Below are 16,584 nucleotides of genomic sequence, written 5' to 3' on the forward strand. Positions count from 1 at the left end.
AGGGAAATTCTTTAATAAATATTTTTATTGGGCTCTTTATAATAGAAAATATTTTTATATAACTTGGAAGTAACAGAATAACGATTTGTAAAAAATGTGACAGTCACGATTATTAATGACCGTAGTTGAATAGGCCCCTTCTACCTAGTGCATCTGGAAACGAAATTACCACTTGCACATGCATGCATCACAGTGCATGCATTGATGAAGCTTATACAGCTAAAAACGAGTAACTTACTAGAATCAACCAATCCCGATGGGGGCTGAAAGGCCTGTTAATGTTGCTGTGCACGCATGCCTGAACCCAAGCAGTGGGATTTCAACCAGACATTTTTCAAATTCTTTAACTAGGTCATACGGCCAGGAACATCGCTTTTTTGGTGAACAGTGAGTCAACACGATAGAACGGTGATCAAACAAACCAACACAACTAACGCCATAACAGTTTACAAAGCATACAGAAAGATAGCCACACGTGCCTGCATGTACACACGGGTAAATGTCCCAATGCGAAAGCGCACATTTAGCCACTTATATTATGACTAATTGAAAGACGGTACATTGACGCATCTTAAATTATACAACCCAACCAACTATATATAAACATGCCCACGAGGAGCTGAGAGTATCCAAAAACTCGTACAGCACATAACACCATGCTCTATATCCTTGCTGATCATATCACATTAAATAAAAAATGGTGACCACAATAATGGATTACATCATGAACACATATCTATACAATAGTAGTATACACACATATATGTTCATGATTAAATTTACAAAATATACAACAAATGTACTGCAGTAGAATGTCATGCAAAACCGACAAAGGTATGAGACAGCATGATACTTTATGTTTAGGAGAACTAATGACCAGGGATATTCTTTGGTGCCAAATGGTCATACACATGTCCTTCCAGTTTAGTTCATCAAATCTACTAATATTATATGTGCAGGAGCAATTTAGCATACATTTGGAGTCATTTTTATTGTAGTGTGCAAACTGTAGGCATATGTTCCAAATTGTAACACAATACAATAATATATCGTAAACATCTAAATGAAAATGATATGAATAGCAAGCCAATTATAATCACAATACTGTCTCAAACACAACAAAACCTGATACCACAAGCAAGGACATGACAGCCACATATCTCATACCACTCTTTATCTGTTTATACTATTTACAATACCTCTTGAATATATTTAGTCTAACAACTCGATCACACAGCACGCAATTCACAGTTTAAATGGAAAGGTAACAGATATGGTTTGCCATCCTCCAAACTTATACGATCTGTAATTCGTTTAGCTGCCCATGCAGAGAGAGCACCTGCACCGTCATCAGTTACAAGAGCATGCAAAAACGTGAAACCACTGCACGGTAAGTAATTGCTAATTTTTCCAGCACTAATTCTTTGACTACTGACCACAGTAAAGAACAATCTGAAACAAATTTTTTTTGCAATTCGGCTTCATTAAACAACAACTAAAAGTTCCTAAAAGAAATATGAATTCGTTTTGGTGCAACGTCAGCTAAAACTGGCTGGTTTTTCACCAGATTGTTTACCACGTGTGTATTATATTTTTGTTGTTGCTCACAAATCCTCGTCTTCATCCTCCATTCGTATGAAAGCAGAAACGATCGATTGCTGGTCAGCGTCACTTGTGTCGTGTTTTGTTTCGGTTTTTTGTGCAGCAACAGACGCTTGCCAGACATAGTTATAATTCTTCTCCAGTACATTGTGTCGCTCCTTTTCCTGTATCATATCTTTATTTGCTCCCTGAAAGAGTATAGCCGCTCAGATCGCAAGAAGGAATGAGATACTTGATAAGCTATCAACAAAATACAGGTGGTAAACTCATGTGCAATCAAATCTGCTGGTATTGCATATCAACTTAGAGCAATGAAACAAGTTGACTATCACAACTTGAACCATATGTGCAAACTTCCACATAAGAAGTTAAGCAACTGAGGCACGTCAAATATCTCATAGCTACAATGCGCCTACCAATACACTAGCGATGAGGTTTTTGAACTGAAGTGTCTCTTCGTCGGAGAGCATGTGGACGTTGTCAGTGACATCGAAGCCTGTCGTCACGATTCTAACTTGAATCTTCTGACCTGATCAAACGAGAGTGACTGTTGTGAATTACTTTACAGACATGTGCAAAACAATCACAGAATGAAGTAATGCAAAATCCATTGCAATACATCGTGTGACAGTATCTGGGGAAGTAATACAAAATCTAACGTGAAGCAATTAGTGTGAAAAAGGGATAAACCGATACAAAATTCATGTATAAACAATTAGCAGTAACAACTAATAAAGAGATGTGACCCATAAAAATGATAGTTGCTAGCTGCCATTGGTTCACGATTTCTACCCTTCACTCACCGCTGGCATCCAGACCGGCTTTTTCCAGCTGCTCTTTAATAGCACCCTCTAGCTTTTTCAACTGCTCACTGCGTGCGTTCTGCTTATGCATGTGTTCCTGAAGAGTCTGCTTGATGCGGCTGACACGCATCCGAATGCTGTTCCGCTGTTTGTACTGATCGACTTTCTCACGCAGTGCACCTGCAATGAAAAGAGGGTGCTGTATGTACGCGGAAACAATTCTGACCTGAACACCGATTAGACAAATAAGCATTGGGGCTCTACTTGGTGATGACCCCACAGTGCAATGTCGTTAAAGGGATACATGACCCTAGATTCCTTGCATATTATCAGTTAAAATAGGTTTAGATTATGCTACATTGATTAAAATCTTTAAAATTTCATTGGTCAATATTCATTGGAAATATTTTTAAAGATTGTTTTAAAACTAACAGCTGTATCGTTGCTTACAACGACAGCAGTGCTACTACTAGCCCATCTGCTTTAATTCAGAGTTGCACATCGCATCTTTCTGGCTGCAGGCTACAGACCAAGGCTGTTTTTTATTTATTAATTTAACAGGAGAAGGATTGCAATATTTTATAATCATTTTATAAACATAGATTCAGTTATAACATGGACTAATTTGTCTTAAAATAAAAATCGTTCGGTTAAATAGCAGTTATGTATAAATATAATTGCACTTTTATGATTAGCCCTCGGTCTGTAACCCACAAAATAAATCGGCAAAAGCGTAACTTTGTCAGGGTGCATGGCAGTACAATCACGGGGTGTCAGTGGCCGAAAATAACGATTTCGAAATTCACTGTTGTTATATAACAAATGTGAATGCATGATCATATAAATTTGTAGGGATATACTATTATTTACACACTTACTATCAGAATATACCCTAAAACTCTAGGGTGTAGTATCCCTTTAAGCGAACGCTCCCTAAATAGCTTGCCAGTTTGATTTTACCAAGGCAATGGAATTGCTAGCGAAAATGCAGAATGTCTGCAAGTGGTCCACAGAATTAGCCCCATTGACACTGGGCAATGTCACCAGCTTAAGAGGTTAGATACAGCTCTATCTGCATTAACCATAAACCAGGGAATATGCATGAGTGGAAAAAGAGAAATTTCGGGAGGCCGGTGGCAGTTGTCCAGGTAGGAGAGAGAATTCAGGAGGGGGCTGGGAGTGGTCGACAAGTGGTAGGGCGTCTGATCCGACTCTGCATGTGTACATGCCTGTATGAATGTAGTGTGCCCAGAACTAGTGTGGCAAAAAAGAACCAATATTCTACAACAATATTACTAATGTCTGAATGGCTTCACTATGGTGGATTTGAGAGAAAGACATACGTGATACATAATGTTCCCTATCGTTTGGCTGCACCTCAGACCCACTCGGTGATTTCTCTCCATCGATTTCTTCATCTATTTCTCTCTCAATATCTGCAACATATAAATAAGAGATTAAATGCCAATAATACATAAGGATCGCTTTCCCATTTCTCCAGCAACTGTATATGCAATTGGTAAATATTTCTGAATATATTTGGATGCGTTTTTTGCTAATAATAAAGGCAGCGATCGGCACTTCAGCCCCGATTTCTTACATATTACTCGATGTCAGCTTTGCTGCATATTCTAGTGTTCACATTAGGAATAACTAGTGCCGCGGAGCGACAGCGCTCATCTAACGTCTACTGCGGTGACTCTGTGGTGGAGTGGTGGGATTCTAGTAAACCCTGTTAGTACCAAATGTGTTCACATACGCGCCGAAACAGTGGAAGGCACAGGGGTGGTATCAGGAACCTTCTCAAAGGAATGTTCATTGGGATCGTTATGAAAGTTGCCACGAGATGGCGCGTACGTTTAAGTGTCTCAAGATTAAAGATGGAAGCTCCCATCGTACGTAGTAGCAACAACTATTTGCAAGACAGAATAGGTAAGCACTCATCCATTTACCTACGCAAGCCTACAGGCTGAAATAGAGAGCTGCCACCTGTAACTAATTAATGCAGGCAAAAACTACACAGTACTATCACCACCACATGCACTGGCAGTGGCATAAGTTACATGTAACACACTGACAGTACAGAATGCCATAGAAATTATACGATTTAAGGAGCATAAACCTTCTTCAACCAAATTTAGCATTTGAAATTTCACTGTGACATTGTAGCCTCATACATCCAGGCATGTATAGATTCTACTAGCAAACCCGGCAGTCAAATTCTTTCTAACAGTAAACAAATCCATGTTTAACCCTCCTCTTGAGGGTCAAAAGGTTATTTGACACTTACTCTTCGCATGTCAGCAGAAAGTACAATTCATGGTCCTTTCAATAAAGCCATAAAAATGCTAGGTCACCGCTGAAACAAAAAAGATTTTCAATCACTCCATCAGACCATGTCCCAGAAAATGTCTAAAATCTGCCCTGTGCCCCATTGACCTTTGACCTGTGACCTCCAATTTCGGCACAGTGATGGCTTTTCCTACCATGATGCTATACACAAACTATCACGAGCCTAGGTCGAGCCGTTTAATTTCCTCCCTATACCTTAAGTTAAGGAGGGAATGTTCCCCCTTCTTTTACACCTCTTGACCTTTGACCTTTAACCCCCAGCTTCGACGTCCCAACTCGTTTTCGGATTACCCCCCCACGTCCCGAATATCGTGACCGTACGTCGAGCGGTTAAGATTTATGCCCAACTGTTGACGCACGGACGCGGACGGCCGGACGGACGAACGGACGGACGGACGCACGGACGCACGGACGCACGGACAATCATGCGATTCTACAAGCTGCATCTGACTACGTCAGATGAGCTAATAACACATCGAGTAACTCCAGTTTAGTATATAATTCAGGTTGTCAACCTAGAAACACGATAATTCACTATTACTTTTGAAACTAGTTAATTATCGAATAACATTGACCCTTACTATTCGCAGGGTCCCTCTTCATATTTAGTGCCTCATAAACATCTCCATTTTCTTCTTTTTCATCTTTGTCCTTCTTCATCAATATGTCCTTTCGCACTTCTGCTGTAGAGGTTGGCATCTGTGTCAAGTCAGATAGAGGCTCAGTCTGTTGGTCATCTTCCATCTTGTTTTCTGGTGCCCCATCCTGCAATGCATCTTCTCCCTGCTACACATGATGACCAAGATTAGCCGATTTTGAAAACAAACCCCGAAGCAAATAGGAAGAGTGAAAACGCAAGGGTGGGACAAAAGATAGTTAGTGTCAAATGCCATGTGGGATGGTCCTGCATAGGTACCCCACATGCATAACTGCTTCCTGGATTCATACAGATGCTGGGAAGAGTTTTCTACAGTTACATATACATAGAGACACACCTCTATACCTACTGACAGCTAAACACTTCTTGCATTAAAGAGACAGACTGGCTGAGTGTCACAGGGGTAAACAATGTATTCGTTCTGTCAGATGAGCTAAAATATCATTTTCTTTCTCACAGTGTGAAATGATAAGTAGTAGCAACAAGATGCACGAACTTGATCTAGCTCTTCATCGTTGCTCTCTATATTTTCCTCCAGGTTATCAAGTTGTCTCAGAAGCTTGTTCAGAGCATTGGCAAGTTTAGTAAGTGCCACGTCATTCTCAGCATCTCCATCCAGCGTCTCTTCATCTGATGTATCAGCCCATTCTTCTGACTGAAATACAAAAAGGAGAAACAAACTAAACGTGTAAACACGTTTCAACCAGGCAAGGGTTCACTCCATTCTCCTTTTGTCATACAAGAGGGAAATTGCTAGAGTGCTGAAGGTGTAACTTACAACTGAAGTTTTACTCCTCTTGCATTTGTATATAAAACATAATATAATATAGCAACCATTCTTACTTCCTGGTACATTCTCTACCTTTCGCAGTCTAGGAACACTTTTAATATTAAATTTATTATTATTGAATCTAATGTTGTTTTTGCAAGAAACATTCAAAATCATAGCAAACAGCATTTGGTACAGATCTTATAATGTACTACCTGCTCAGCATCATCATCATCATCATCATCATCTTGTTCCTGGGATGTAGATGTCAGCACAGTCTCCAGCTGCTGTCTGACCTCACTGACCTTCTGTGCACTAAGGTCATCTCCCAATACTGTATTCAATTCTAGAAATATTTTGCACCTTTATGAGTTTTTAGAATGAAATTATAGTACAATAAGCAATTGAACTTTGCGTGGTCAATTTAGTCTCATTGACAATTACCTGTTTTACATAGCATGATATGAAGGCCTGGGAAATAATATATCAAGAGCTAACATTACCCAAGTATTATTAGCTCTTGAATATATTATACACACACACACACACACACACACACGCACACACACGCACACACACACACACACACACACACACACACACGCACACACATACGTGTGTGCGTGTGTGTGCGAATGTGCCTGTGCATGTGCGTATTATGCATATGTGAGACACAAGGCATTTACTTGCATGTATTTGTCATGCTTATTGGTAGAAACATTATTATAACTAACTGTCTTATGCACACCTTCAAAATCCATAATACACACAATATATTCATTAATGACACAAAATTGATTTCCTTCAATAACTTCTTGCAGCAGAAGGCACCAAACACACAAAAAACGTGATATATTAGAGCTTGTACAAATTATACAGCTCGGATAGTTTCTTCAGGATTAGGCAGACTTTACCTTTCTCATATTCTTCCATGAGTTCTTTCTCGAGCTGTTCAGTCAATTTCTCCTCATAGTCATCATATTCTTCATCACTGATGCAAAATCACAATCTTAATTTCAAGAGTTACATACACTAAATAAATATCCAAAATTAGTACATCTTCCAAAACTCTCTGATCTGGCAACTACCATCATCTGGCAATAACAATGAAGAATGTTAGGATAGTACCTGCTTTTAATAAATTGTTCACATGCCTATTTTTATGTGTTGCCTAAAAGGTTTACAATTATACTAATACAGCAAAATTTAACCTCATAATAATCTTGAGTTATACTTAAGTAAGATTTGGTTAGGTTAGGTAGAGTTCCTAGGCATGACCTTTAATAAACCATATTTTCTGTAATCTAACATGAGTCATCTACGGAGGGTGCTGGGCTGGAGAAGTAAACTCTAGTATCAAGCAGTATTCCCTCATTGATCAATATTAAAACTACCATCGATGCTATAAATTATACTGTCCATCAAACAGCATTATGTGAACGCAAGTACCTTTCTGATTCTTCCAGTAATTTAAGTGTTTCGTCTTGAAAGCTCTTATAATGTTTGATGACCATTTGGCTTTGAGCTTCTTTTGCAACTTCCTTCATGTACCTGTCCAACTCTTCCTCTGAGTTTATAACTTTCATCTGAACAGACACACCATCTGCTTCTTCGTCCTCCTCCTCTACCCTCTCTGCCCCCACTGCATCCTGCTCACTGCTCTGCTCAACCTTATTCTCACCATCCTCTTGTCTCCCATCACTCTCCCTCACGAGGTTATCTCCACTTATCACAGCGTCTGATTTAGCTTCTGGAGAACAAAGACAACTTCTTAGTGACATTAACATCTCACATCACCCAAAAATGTTTAAAAAAATACAAAATTAATTTGTACATAGTGTCAGCTCTTGCAATGCTAGTTACACCTGATGCTGCCATTGTATTTACAAAATTAAGCAAAATGTTCCATATGTGTGGGTAGCACAAATGAAAGCTGTCAAACTGATAACTAGGCAACAAATAACATAAGTTATTTGTTGCCTAGTTATCGGTTGATTATTGGATATCCAAATACAGTCTCACAACAGCACATCTAAGATTTTGCCTCTGTTACCTGCACTTTCAGTCTTTGTACCCTTCAAATGTGCCAAAACCTCTGCCTTCTTAGCTGCCAGTTCCTCTTTTACACGCTCAGCTTCTGCCAATGAAACAAACATCTCATATCCCAACAATAGGTTCACCAAATGAATCTGTATTTTCAGAGAACTATATAAAACCTTATTTATTTTCATGGTAATTGTGTTTCTTCTGCCGTATTATAATGATCATTGATTATTGATTCATTGTAATTATTATAGGATACTCTCAAGGTTTTAGGCAAAATTTTACCGATTTTTAATTTTCGACTTTATTTGGTGGCTAACACTATGTGCCACCTCTGTATATGCTCATTTCTCCATATAACGGTACATGTGAACTTTTAGAGCATTTTGATTGCCCGCGTACACGTGTAGTGAGCAGCAGCTGATGTCACTGATGACGTCAGAGACATGATACAACCAGAATTTTCATGATATTCACTAAGCCAGTATGATTCAGCATCAACCCTCCTACAGCTATCATCTGCCAGTGATAGTTGAAATTGCCGCGCGACCGAAAATAGCCCCGTTTCACTTGTTACACGCCTTGCATTTAGGCGCGTGTTTGTTGACACATAGCTTAGTAATGGCATGCAGTACACATCGTATGCGCGTTTTGCATGAAAGTGTGATGGTAACCTCGTAATTTCTCACAATTTCTCAAAGTGCATGGAACATATTACCAATTTAGTGGTGTCAGTTAGTCATGGATATGTCGCAGTAAGTACTAACAGTAGATATTTCCCACACGTTCACCCATTTTGCACACAGGCGGTCAATCATTGTAAAAAATAGAAAAACGCTGATTTCTCCGTTTCGATTTCTGACATAGTAGCCGATGTATAAATGGATATTTCTCTGTGATTACAACTTGGATTAATTAAATTTTACACTCGTTTTAATGGTAACATATTGCTGTAAAAAAGTGCGTCAGGGATTGTTATTAAGTGCCGTATTTTATTAGTTATGCCTCTTTATTCGCTAAAATTTTCAATTCTAACACACAACTTGATTTTTAAGCAATTTTTCTCGGTAAATATAAAACTTAAAAAAAAAATCCTGACGCACTATTTTGGTCCATATTGTGCTTAACATGTGGCAAAAATATTTTGTATCCTCACTCTTTCTGGTAGTTGAGAAATATCCAAAATACCATTTTTACATAAAAATTCAAATTATTAGGTTTGAGCATAGAGATATATCTCCTCTATAAATAAAACAAGTGATTGATTCAATTTCGATTAATTCGCCAATAAACGTTTAATCTTCATTAGAGCAATACCCGTGCAAAAAGGTGGAGAGTATGCTTAATAGAATATTGGTCATTGACCATTGATCATTGATTAATGACTATATTGATGAATAAAATAATACGTCCTACACATAATAAATTGACATTAGAGAAACATGTCACATACCTTCTTCTACTTTCAGATAGCGATCATACTGTTGCTGTGACAATGCAGGGCTACAGACAATCGGGTGGGATTTCAGCTTTTGAGGTCGCTTTAGGTACGGGTGGTGGCATATGCGCATCGTATGCACCGTCACAATGTATGAGCAGGTCTGTGGTTCCTCAATGCGCGCTATGTAGTCTCCCTTGCCTTCCTCACACATAAACTGAGATATGGCAAAACATAATTATTAATGTAAATAGATAAATTATAAGGTGAAAAACCAATGATTATTAGAGACTAATATAATGTCTAATTATTGGCTTATTACCAGCTAACATATTACTAAATTATTAGCCAGTAGGGAAAGTACATGTCTATTTATGTACAGAAGTATCAAACCAAATCAAATTAAGGTAGGGTGAGCATCCATTATCTTAAATAACATAAATTAATATTTACAATATTTACTTTTTACTACATCACAGGTAACAAACATAAAAAATTTATTAGCAGAATACAATTGCATATAGCACATTATGTACTCTTTCTATACACACAATTTATTTACAATAAACCTAGATATATAAGGATGACTAAATAGAAATACCAAAATTGGCCTTTATAGACAGGTATATGTTCTGTAGATGTGGTTTCACTGTATAACTGCCACTCAGGGAAAATGCCAAGTTTCCTTTATAAAAATGTGTCCGTTCTATAAAGGTGACCTTTCACACGTTTGACGGTACACCTCTTTGTGGTAATGTCATTATCTTGCATTGAAACAAAATCTCTGCAATAACAGTGCACATCACGTAGAACTCACTCTGACTTCAGTCTTTCTTTCCTTTTCTGTCAGATCACACTTGGTTCCATTAACATAATGCTGACTGTGATATCTAGACAGCTGATTCTCATTCTTAGCTGATTGCTGTAAGGTACAGACAAACATATGCAATCACTTAGTGGGACAGTTATATTTTATTATCATCTCTAACTGTTCGATACTCTTGACACATTATAACCTTATAAAGTCACGTTTGCCAAATAGGATCTATTTTACTAACCTTTTTCTCTCCATTCTCAATCCAGTCATACTCTGATTCATAGATTCCTAGTACAATTTCATCTCCTGATCTTTTTTTGCCTTGAAAAATAGAAAATTAGAAAATGACGATTATGTACATCAGTGTTTCCCCTGGCCAAAAAGGTCTGTGAGGTGGTAATTTTTTTTCGTGTGTTTGCGAATTTCAAGGTCCTAGCAAAGCGAGCACTGCAAGTGCTTGCCCAGCTAGGGGGGGTCTGAGGGCATGCCCACCAGAAAATGTTTGAAAAAATGGTGTAATTTGGTGCATTCTAAGCTATTTTGGTGCATTATAAGCACTGTTCTATGGAAGAACAGTGATTTTCGTCCGCAAGGCGGTCTTTTGGACAAATTTCTGTGTGGCGGCTGAGAATTTGAGCGAGGTAGCCCGCCTCATGCAAATGTAGGGGAAACACTGTACATCATTGATCATTCAGGTAGACTACGTCAATTACATTAATGTCCACTTGGAATATTTAGCATAAAAATGAATTCTTCAACACTTCTCAAATTAGCATATGATTTTGCCTTAGCTCGCAACATAAATTCCTATTATGTTAAAATGCTCACCTTCTAAATGATACTGGGTTATGTACTTCCCATAACAAAATTCATATATCCACCAGCCTGCCTCCTAAAAAAGATTTTGTACATATTGCACGAGCAAGTACAATACTTATATTAAAACTGCACAGTCAACAAGGTATAAAGCCATGAGTTTTAATAAAAACTTTTGCCACAAATTATAAATACACATTACATCAGGACTGATTACATGCATTTGCACACAAATGCATGCACACGCAATGCTTGTATGTACATAAAATGTATTTCATAAAAAATGTAATACCTTTATTAAACAAGGTGCATCAGAAAGTGGTTTTAGAAGCTCTGAAATGCCTATCTCTGTGGCAACCTTCTCATCCTCCTTTTCTTTTTCGATACTAACTTGTGTATCAGGGAGGGCACATTGATACTGTTGCCCATGCTTTGAAGAAATCAACACAGTACCATCTGCATTTTCCTGGAAACACAAAAACACCTGTTTAAGAACAAAGGCTATCCATAAGAAGATCAATTAAGTCTGATAAATATATATATCATTATAAAATATAATCTGTAACTAAATACATAACACACAAAATTCAATATTCATGCACAAAACATTTCCAAGTAATAAATACAAATTAAATGAGAATTAATCTATTCAACGCTATCAGGAGTGTATCAATATTGATACACTCCTGACGCTATGCATGCACGTGTATACCTTGTGCAATACATGCATTTATATTATGACACACAATGAATTTCATTAGTGTGTGATACAACACCTATAGATTGACTCCCTATATGAGATATACATAATGGCAAATACAAAACGTTCACAATCTAGGTAGGAACCAGTTTGGATACTGACTACTGCTACTACCAGGTAATATGCATATATTAGATCTATTATTTATATGATTAAGTTACAACTTACAGCTTTACAGTTATAACTTAATGGCTTTTGTTTGCATTAAAATAAAAATCATGGAGTAGGCAGGCTTTCTACGCTGTTCTCTTGGCATCAACAACTAATGTACATGCATTTGAGGAAGTTCACATTTATCAGCAGTGTTTGCCACTGAGCAGAAAAAGCTGTAGGCCTGCAGGGCCTATAGCTTCTAAAAGCTGCAGGCCCGCCAGCAAAGCTGTAGGCCCGCCAATTTTGGAGCAAATTACAGTAATAAAACAGCATATCATGTTCTTCCTTATGTTTATTAGTCATTATCAATGTCCATAATCATAATCCCTCTGTTTTTCCTTCCTCTCGTCGGATGACTGTTTATGCTTCGTTGCTGGGGGCTCACAATTAAGGAAACGCCACATCGTTGTTATATGTAGCTCCTTGGTAACTACGACTTTCCACTTTGACAGCAGAGAGACAGACTGGTAGTCTGGTACACATCGGGGACTTCTATGGGGGTCTGGGGGCCAGAACATTTTTTTAAATTATAAGCTCTGAGATGCAATCTAGAGCCATTTCATGGTACTCCAATAGCTTACAACTAGCAACACTTTTTGGTGGAAAAAGAAAAAATTATGTAAAATTTACCTACTGTAAAATTTTGATGGGCACTGGAGAATTCCGTCAGTGTTGAGTGTGTCCAAAGTAAATGTATTTTGTAGACATACAAGCTCTTACGTAAGGAAGCTTTTATTTAGCTACACCCTGTATAAATGTATATAGTTTTTCCAAACGTTAAAAACAATATGACACGGTTAAACCTGAGTGGTGCGACGAGGCTGTACTGCTGTTTGCATGACTAGTAAGTAATACGACGTGCTTTGCAGCTACAGTGACTTAATTATGACATGTGTGTTAAAACATGAGACAATTATTATTATTTACTGTATAATTCAACATGATATATTATCTAAATCTTCTTAATATTATTTTAAAACAGTATACTGATCGTTTGTAATAACTACCAGTGATACTTTATTGTTTACATCCAAACGTGAAATGCGCGGGGATGTGAGAATTACTCCACAACCTAGCGCACGTGAACAGTGAGCGTGCTGCACGACCCGTGCACGTAAATAAACCCTGGCCAACACAATGTAGGGTTCACTACCACTGGCCAAAAGTAAGCTCCACCCACTTATCGATTTTTGGTATGCCAACGCTGCTACTGGATGCAGGAACCTGTGCTAACCTGTGCGTCCGAACATCCCACGCACGTTTCTTGAATGCCAACTAAAGTTGATTGCAGTGGGCGAACACATTGTATACATGTATGTCACGGTTTATCACGGATTAGTTTTCAAATAAATACCCCAGGAAGTTAATATGCATGAACAGATTTCTACAGGTAACAGTTTCTCAGTGTTTCGAATTTTCGGTGATCAAATAGCTGTAGGATCAGCGGGCCTGTTGTATCAAGAAGCTGTAGGCCCGGCATCGAAACTGTCGGCGGCGGGCCGACGGGCCGACGGGCCGACGTGAATTTCGAACACTGTTTATCAGTTAGCTTCAAAAACAAGGTCCAACTCCCACAATGAGAAATTCACTGAACTTGAAGTATTTATTGAATTTATTTGAACATATGATATAGTATTAGTAGTATTACTAATACTATAAGTATAATAATGTTCGTTCTTGTACAGTTAAACTTACCATTATTGTCAGTAATCACTGACTTGGGGACTGAATCTAACTGCGACTAAGCCCTAGCTTTAGACTAACAAGTAGTAAAGTACACCCTGGTCTTAGACTGCTTACTAGCCTAGGCAGCAGGCTACTGCCACTGGCGCAGATGGGGTCGTTGTCGTATCAGGTACTACAGATATGTACCCGAGGTAGTTTTAGGTTGTTTAGTATTATGTTTATATTTTTAAATGAGATATGTTTAGGGTTAGGGTTAGGGTTAGGGTTAGGGTTAGGGTTAGTGTTAGGGTTAGGGTACACTTCTGTAGTACAAGTCTGGTACACTTTGTGTATACATATATGTACCTAAGGTACATATCTGTAGTACTAGTAGTAGTAGGCGGTGCAAATCCACTTTAGGCACCTTAGGTATCACGAAGTGATGCACAGATTTCTGTGTATCATCAACTGATGCACAGATTTCTGTGTATCATCAACTGATGCACAGACTTTCCGTATATCAAGGAATGATGCAAAAACCCTAACCCTAGACCGAATAATTCTGTCCCATATAACCTGTTTTATATTTTGGTGAGGGTTATATTGGGACAGAACGGGGTTCATTGAAATTTCGTGAGATCGCATGCAAAATGCATGCGCTGCTAATGCGGCCCGTACGCCGCTATTGGCGCGAAAAAAACCCTGCCGTTCCCTTCTACATGGCTTTACCTTGCTACTGATATGTGTATACATTCACTGGAATCGTTATTTACTTCTTAAAAGATTGTTTTTCAGAAACCCCGCTTCATTAACTTTAGTAAATTACGTTGGCCATTTACAAACAATCAGACCAATCACGGTAGCAAGTAAAAGCACGTAGAAGGGAACGGCCCGGCGGGCTCATATGTCTTTTTTTCGCGGCGCGCATTTAGCAGCGCAATGCATTTGCTAAGATACAATAATGTAACCCAAAGAAACGCCAAGAGGATAGCGTTACAAAGCCTCCCTATGCCTTTTGTGGGAGGCGACATGCCCGCAAGCTGAATCACTCGGGCGCCGCGTTTGCTGCGGTGGCGTTTCAGAGACAGAAACTTCCAAACTGCGCGTTGTATCTAAGACACGAATGCTTTCTGCCGCCGATTCGGAGACGTTACTATGTATCGCAATACTCTGTATTATAACTAATATTAACCTGTTAACAAAAATTCGAAGTGACAGAGCGCGGCGAATATCCTGAGCGCCATTCTGTTGACCCTGTGACGTATGTCAATTTCCCAAATGCGCATAGGGTGATTGCGCAAGCCCAAGCGCTGCGCCTCCGAGTTGGTCGGTGAAGCCGCTTTCAAACCGAAGCTACGTCACAGCTGCACAAGAAATGGCGGCTCAGGAAATTCCGCGCTCGTCACTTTCGAATTTTGGTAACAGGTATATTAGGTTTAATACAGAGTATTTGCGCGCATACATAGTAAGTTCCCGAATCGGGAGCAAAGTATCGTCGTGTAGAATAAACCCAGTTTGACAGTTCTAGTCTCTGCAAAACGCACCAGCAAACCGGCCGCGAGCTGATTCACTTCGGGCATTCCTTGCCGCAGAAAACTGACTAGCCGAGACTTTGTAACCGCTATTCTCTGGGTTTGCGCGGTACATTCATTGTATCTAGGCTATTTTTGCATGCGATCTCACGGAATTCAATGAACCCGTTCTGTCCCTATATATAACCCTAACCAAAATTATAAAAAAGGTTATATGGACATAATTATTCGGTCTACCCTAACCCTAAGTCATAAAGTATAACCTTACTTAGTCTAGGTATCACGAAGTGTGTTAGGGTTAGGGGTTTTGCATCATTCCTTGATATACGGAAAGTCTGTGCATCAGTTGATGATACACAGAAATCTGTGCATCACTTCGTGATAACTAAGGTGCCTAAAGTGGATTTGCGCCGTAGTGGGCTACAGACATGATATCACGGCTAGACAACGACCCCTTGACTTTGGCGAAAGTAAAGCCTACGAGTCGAGTACGAGTACGACCCTACCGCACGTAATCACATTACCTGAGATAGCAGGACGGGACTGTTTAGTATATCTAAGGAGTACTGAACTGATCGAAGCTCCTCAAAATCTAACAACGCCCGTACATCGCTAAAGCACATAAATATATACAAAAGTAAGCAAATACATATTTTCATGACAGCCATGCCTAAACAAGAGCCGTGGCATTGTGGGTAGTGCTAACAACTGAAGCCAATCACACGAACTTGTGGCGAAAAATTAATATTGATGCTACTATTGATGCTACTATATGCATGATTGATGTATGTGTAACGTGCCTGCGTGCTTTTAAATATTATGCAAAATATAAAGGATCCTGGAGGTGTTGAGGGAGGGCAGATAGTGAGGCAGGGGAGGCGAGGTGGGAGGAGAGGGGAGGGAGGCGCGGAGAAGACAATCCCTGTACCAACCTCATATAATAATATTATTATATATATTATATAATAATGTATAATATATAATAGTATTTAATATTATAAATATATAAATAATATTATATATTATATATATATATGCGTGCGTACGTACGTACGTACGATATGTATGTAAGATGGTATGATATGTAATGTATGTATGTATGTATGTATGTACCTTATGTAATGTACTGTATGTATTGTATGTATTACCGTATGTATGTATGTACTGAGTATGTTG

The 16,584-nt window shown here is 38.8% G+C and overlaps 1 protein-coding gene across 3 annotated transcripts; it reads right to left on the bottom strand.

Annotated features, from left to right (window-relative positions):
• Positions 1-7: 7 nt before the first annotated feature.
• Positions 8-16,085, bottom strand: LOC106805695 (protein OS-9-like). Of its 3 annotated transcripts, none has more exons than XM_014807396.1 (16): positions 15,933-16,085; positions 11,591-11,764; positions 11,311-11,374; positions 10,724-10,803; positions 10,483-10,587; positions 9,681-9,882; positions 8,238-8,318; positions 7,634-7,934; positions 7,099-7,175; positions 6,400-6,530; positions 5,912-6,070; positions 5,339-5,543; positions 3,749-3,841; positions 2,406-2,585; positions 2,019-2,131; positions 8-1,790 (listed from the first exon to the last, which is right to left on the bottom strand). In XM_014807396.1, the coding sequence occupies exons 1-16, from the start codon at positions 16,074-16,076 to the stop codon at positions 1,605-1,607; spliced, it is 2,295 nt and encodes a 764-aa protein (XP_014662882.1). In that variant the 5' UTR covers positions 16,077-16,085; the 3' UTR covers positions 8-1,604. The 3 variants fall into 3 exon arrangements, with proteins under 3 accessions (XP_014662882.1, XP_014662883.1, XP_014662880.1); XM_014807397.1 differs by having other exon boundaries at positions 5,339-5,540; positions 8,238-8,321; XM_014807394.1 differs by having other exon boundaries at positions 8,238-8,321.
• Between the last annotated feature and the right edge of the window lie 499 nt (positions 16,086-16,584).

This window comes from Priapulus caudatus, unplaced genomic scaffold (assembly GCF_000485595.1).
Source record: "Priapulus caudatus unplaced genomic scaffold, Priapulus_caudatus-5.0.1 Scaffold124, whole genome shotgun sequence".
NCBI lineage: Eukaryota > Metazoa > Priapulida > Priapulimorpha > Priapulimorphida > Priapulidae > Priapulus > Priapulus caudatus.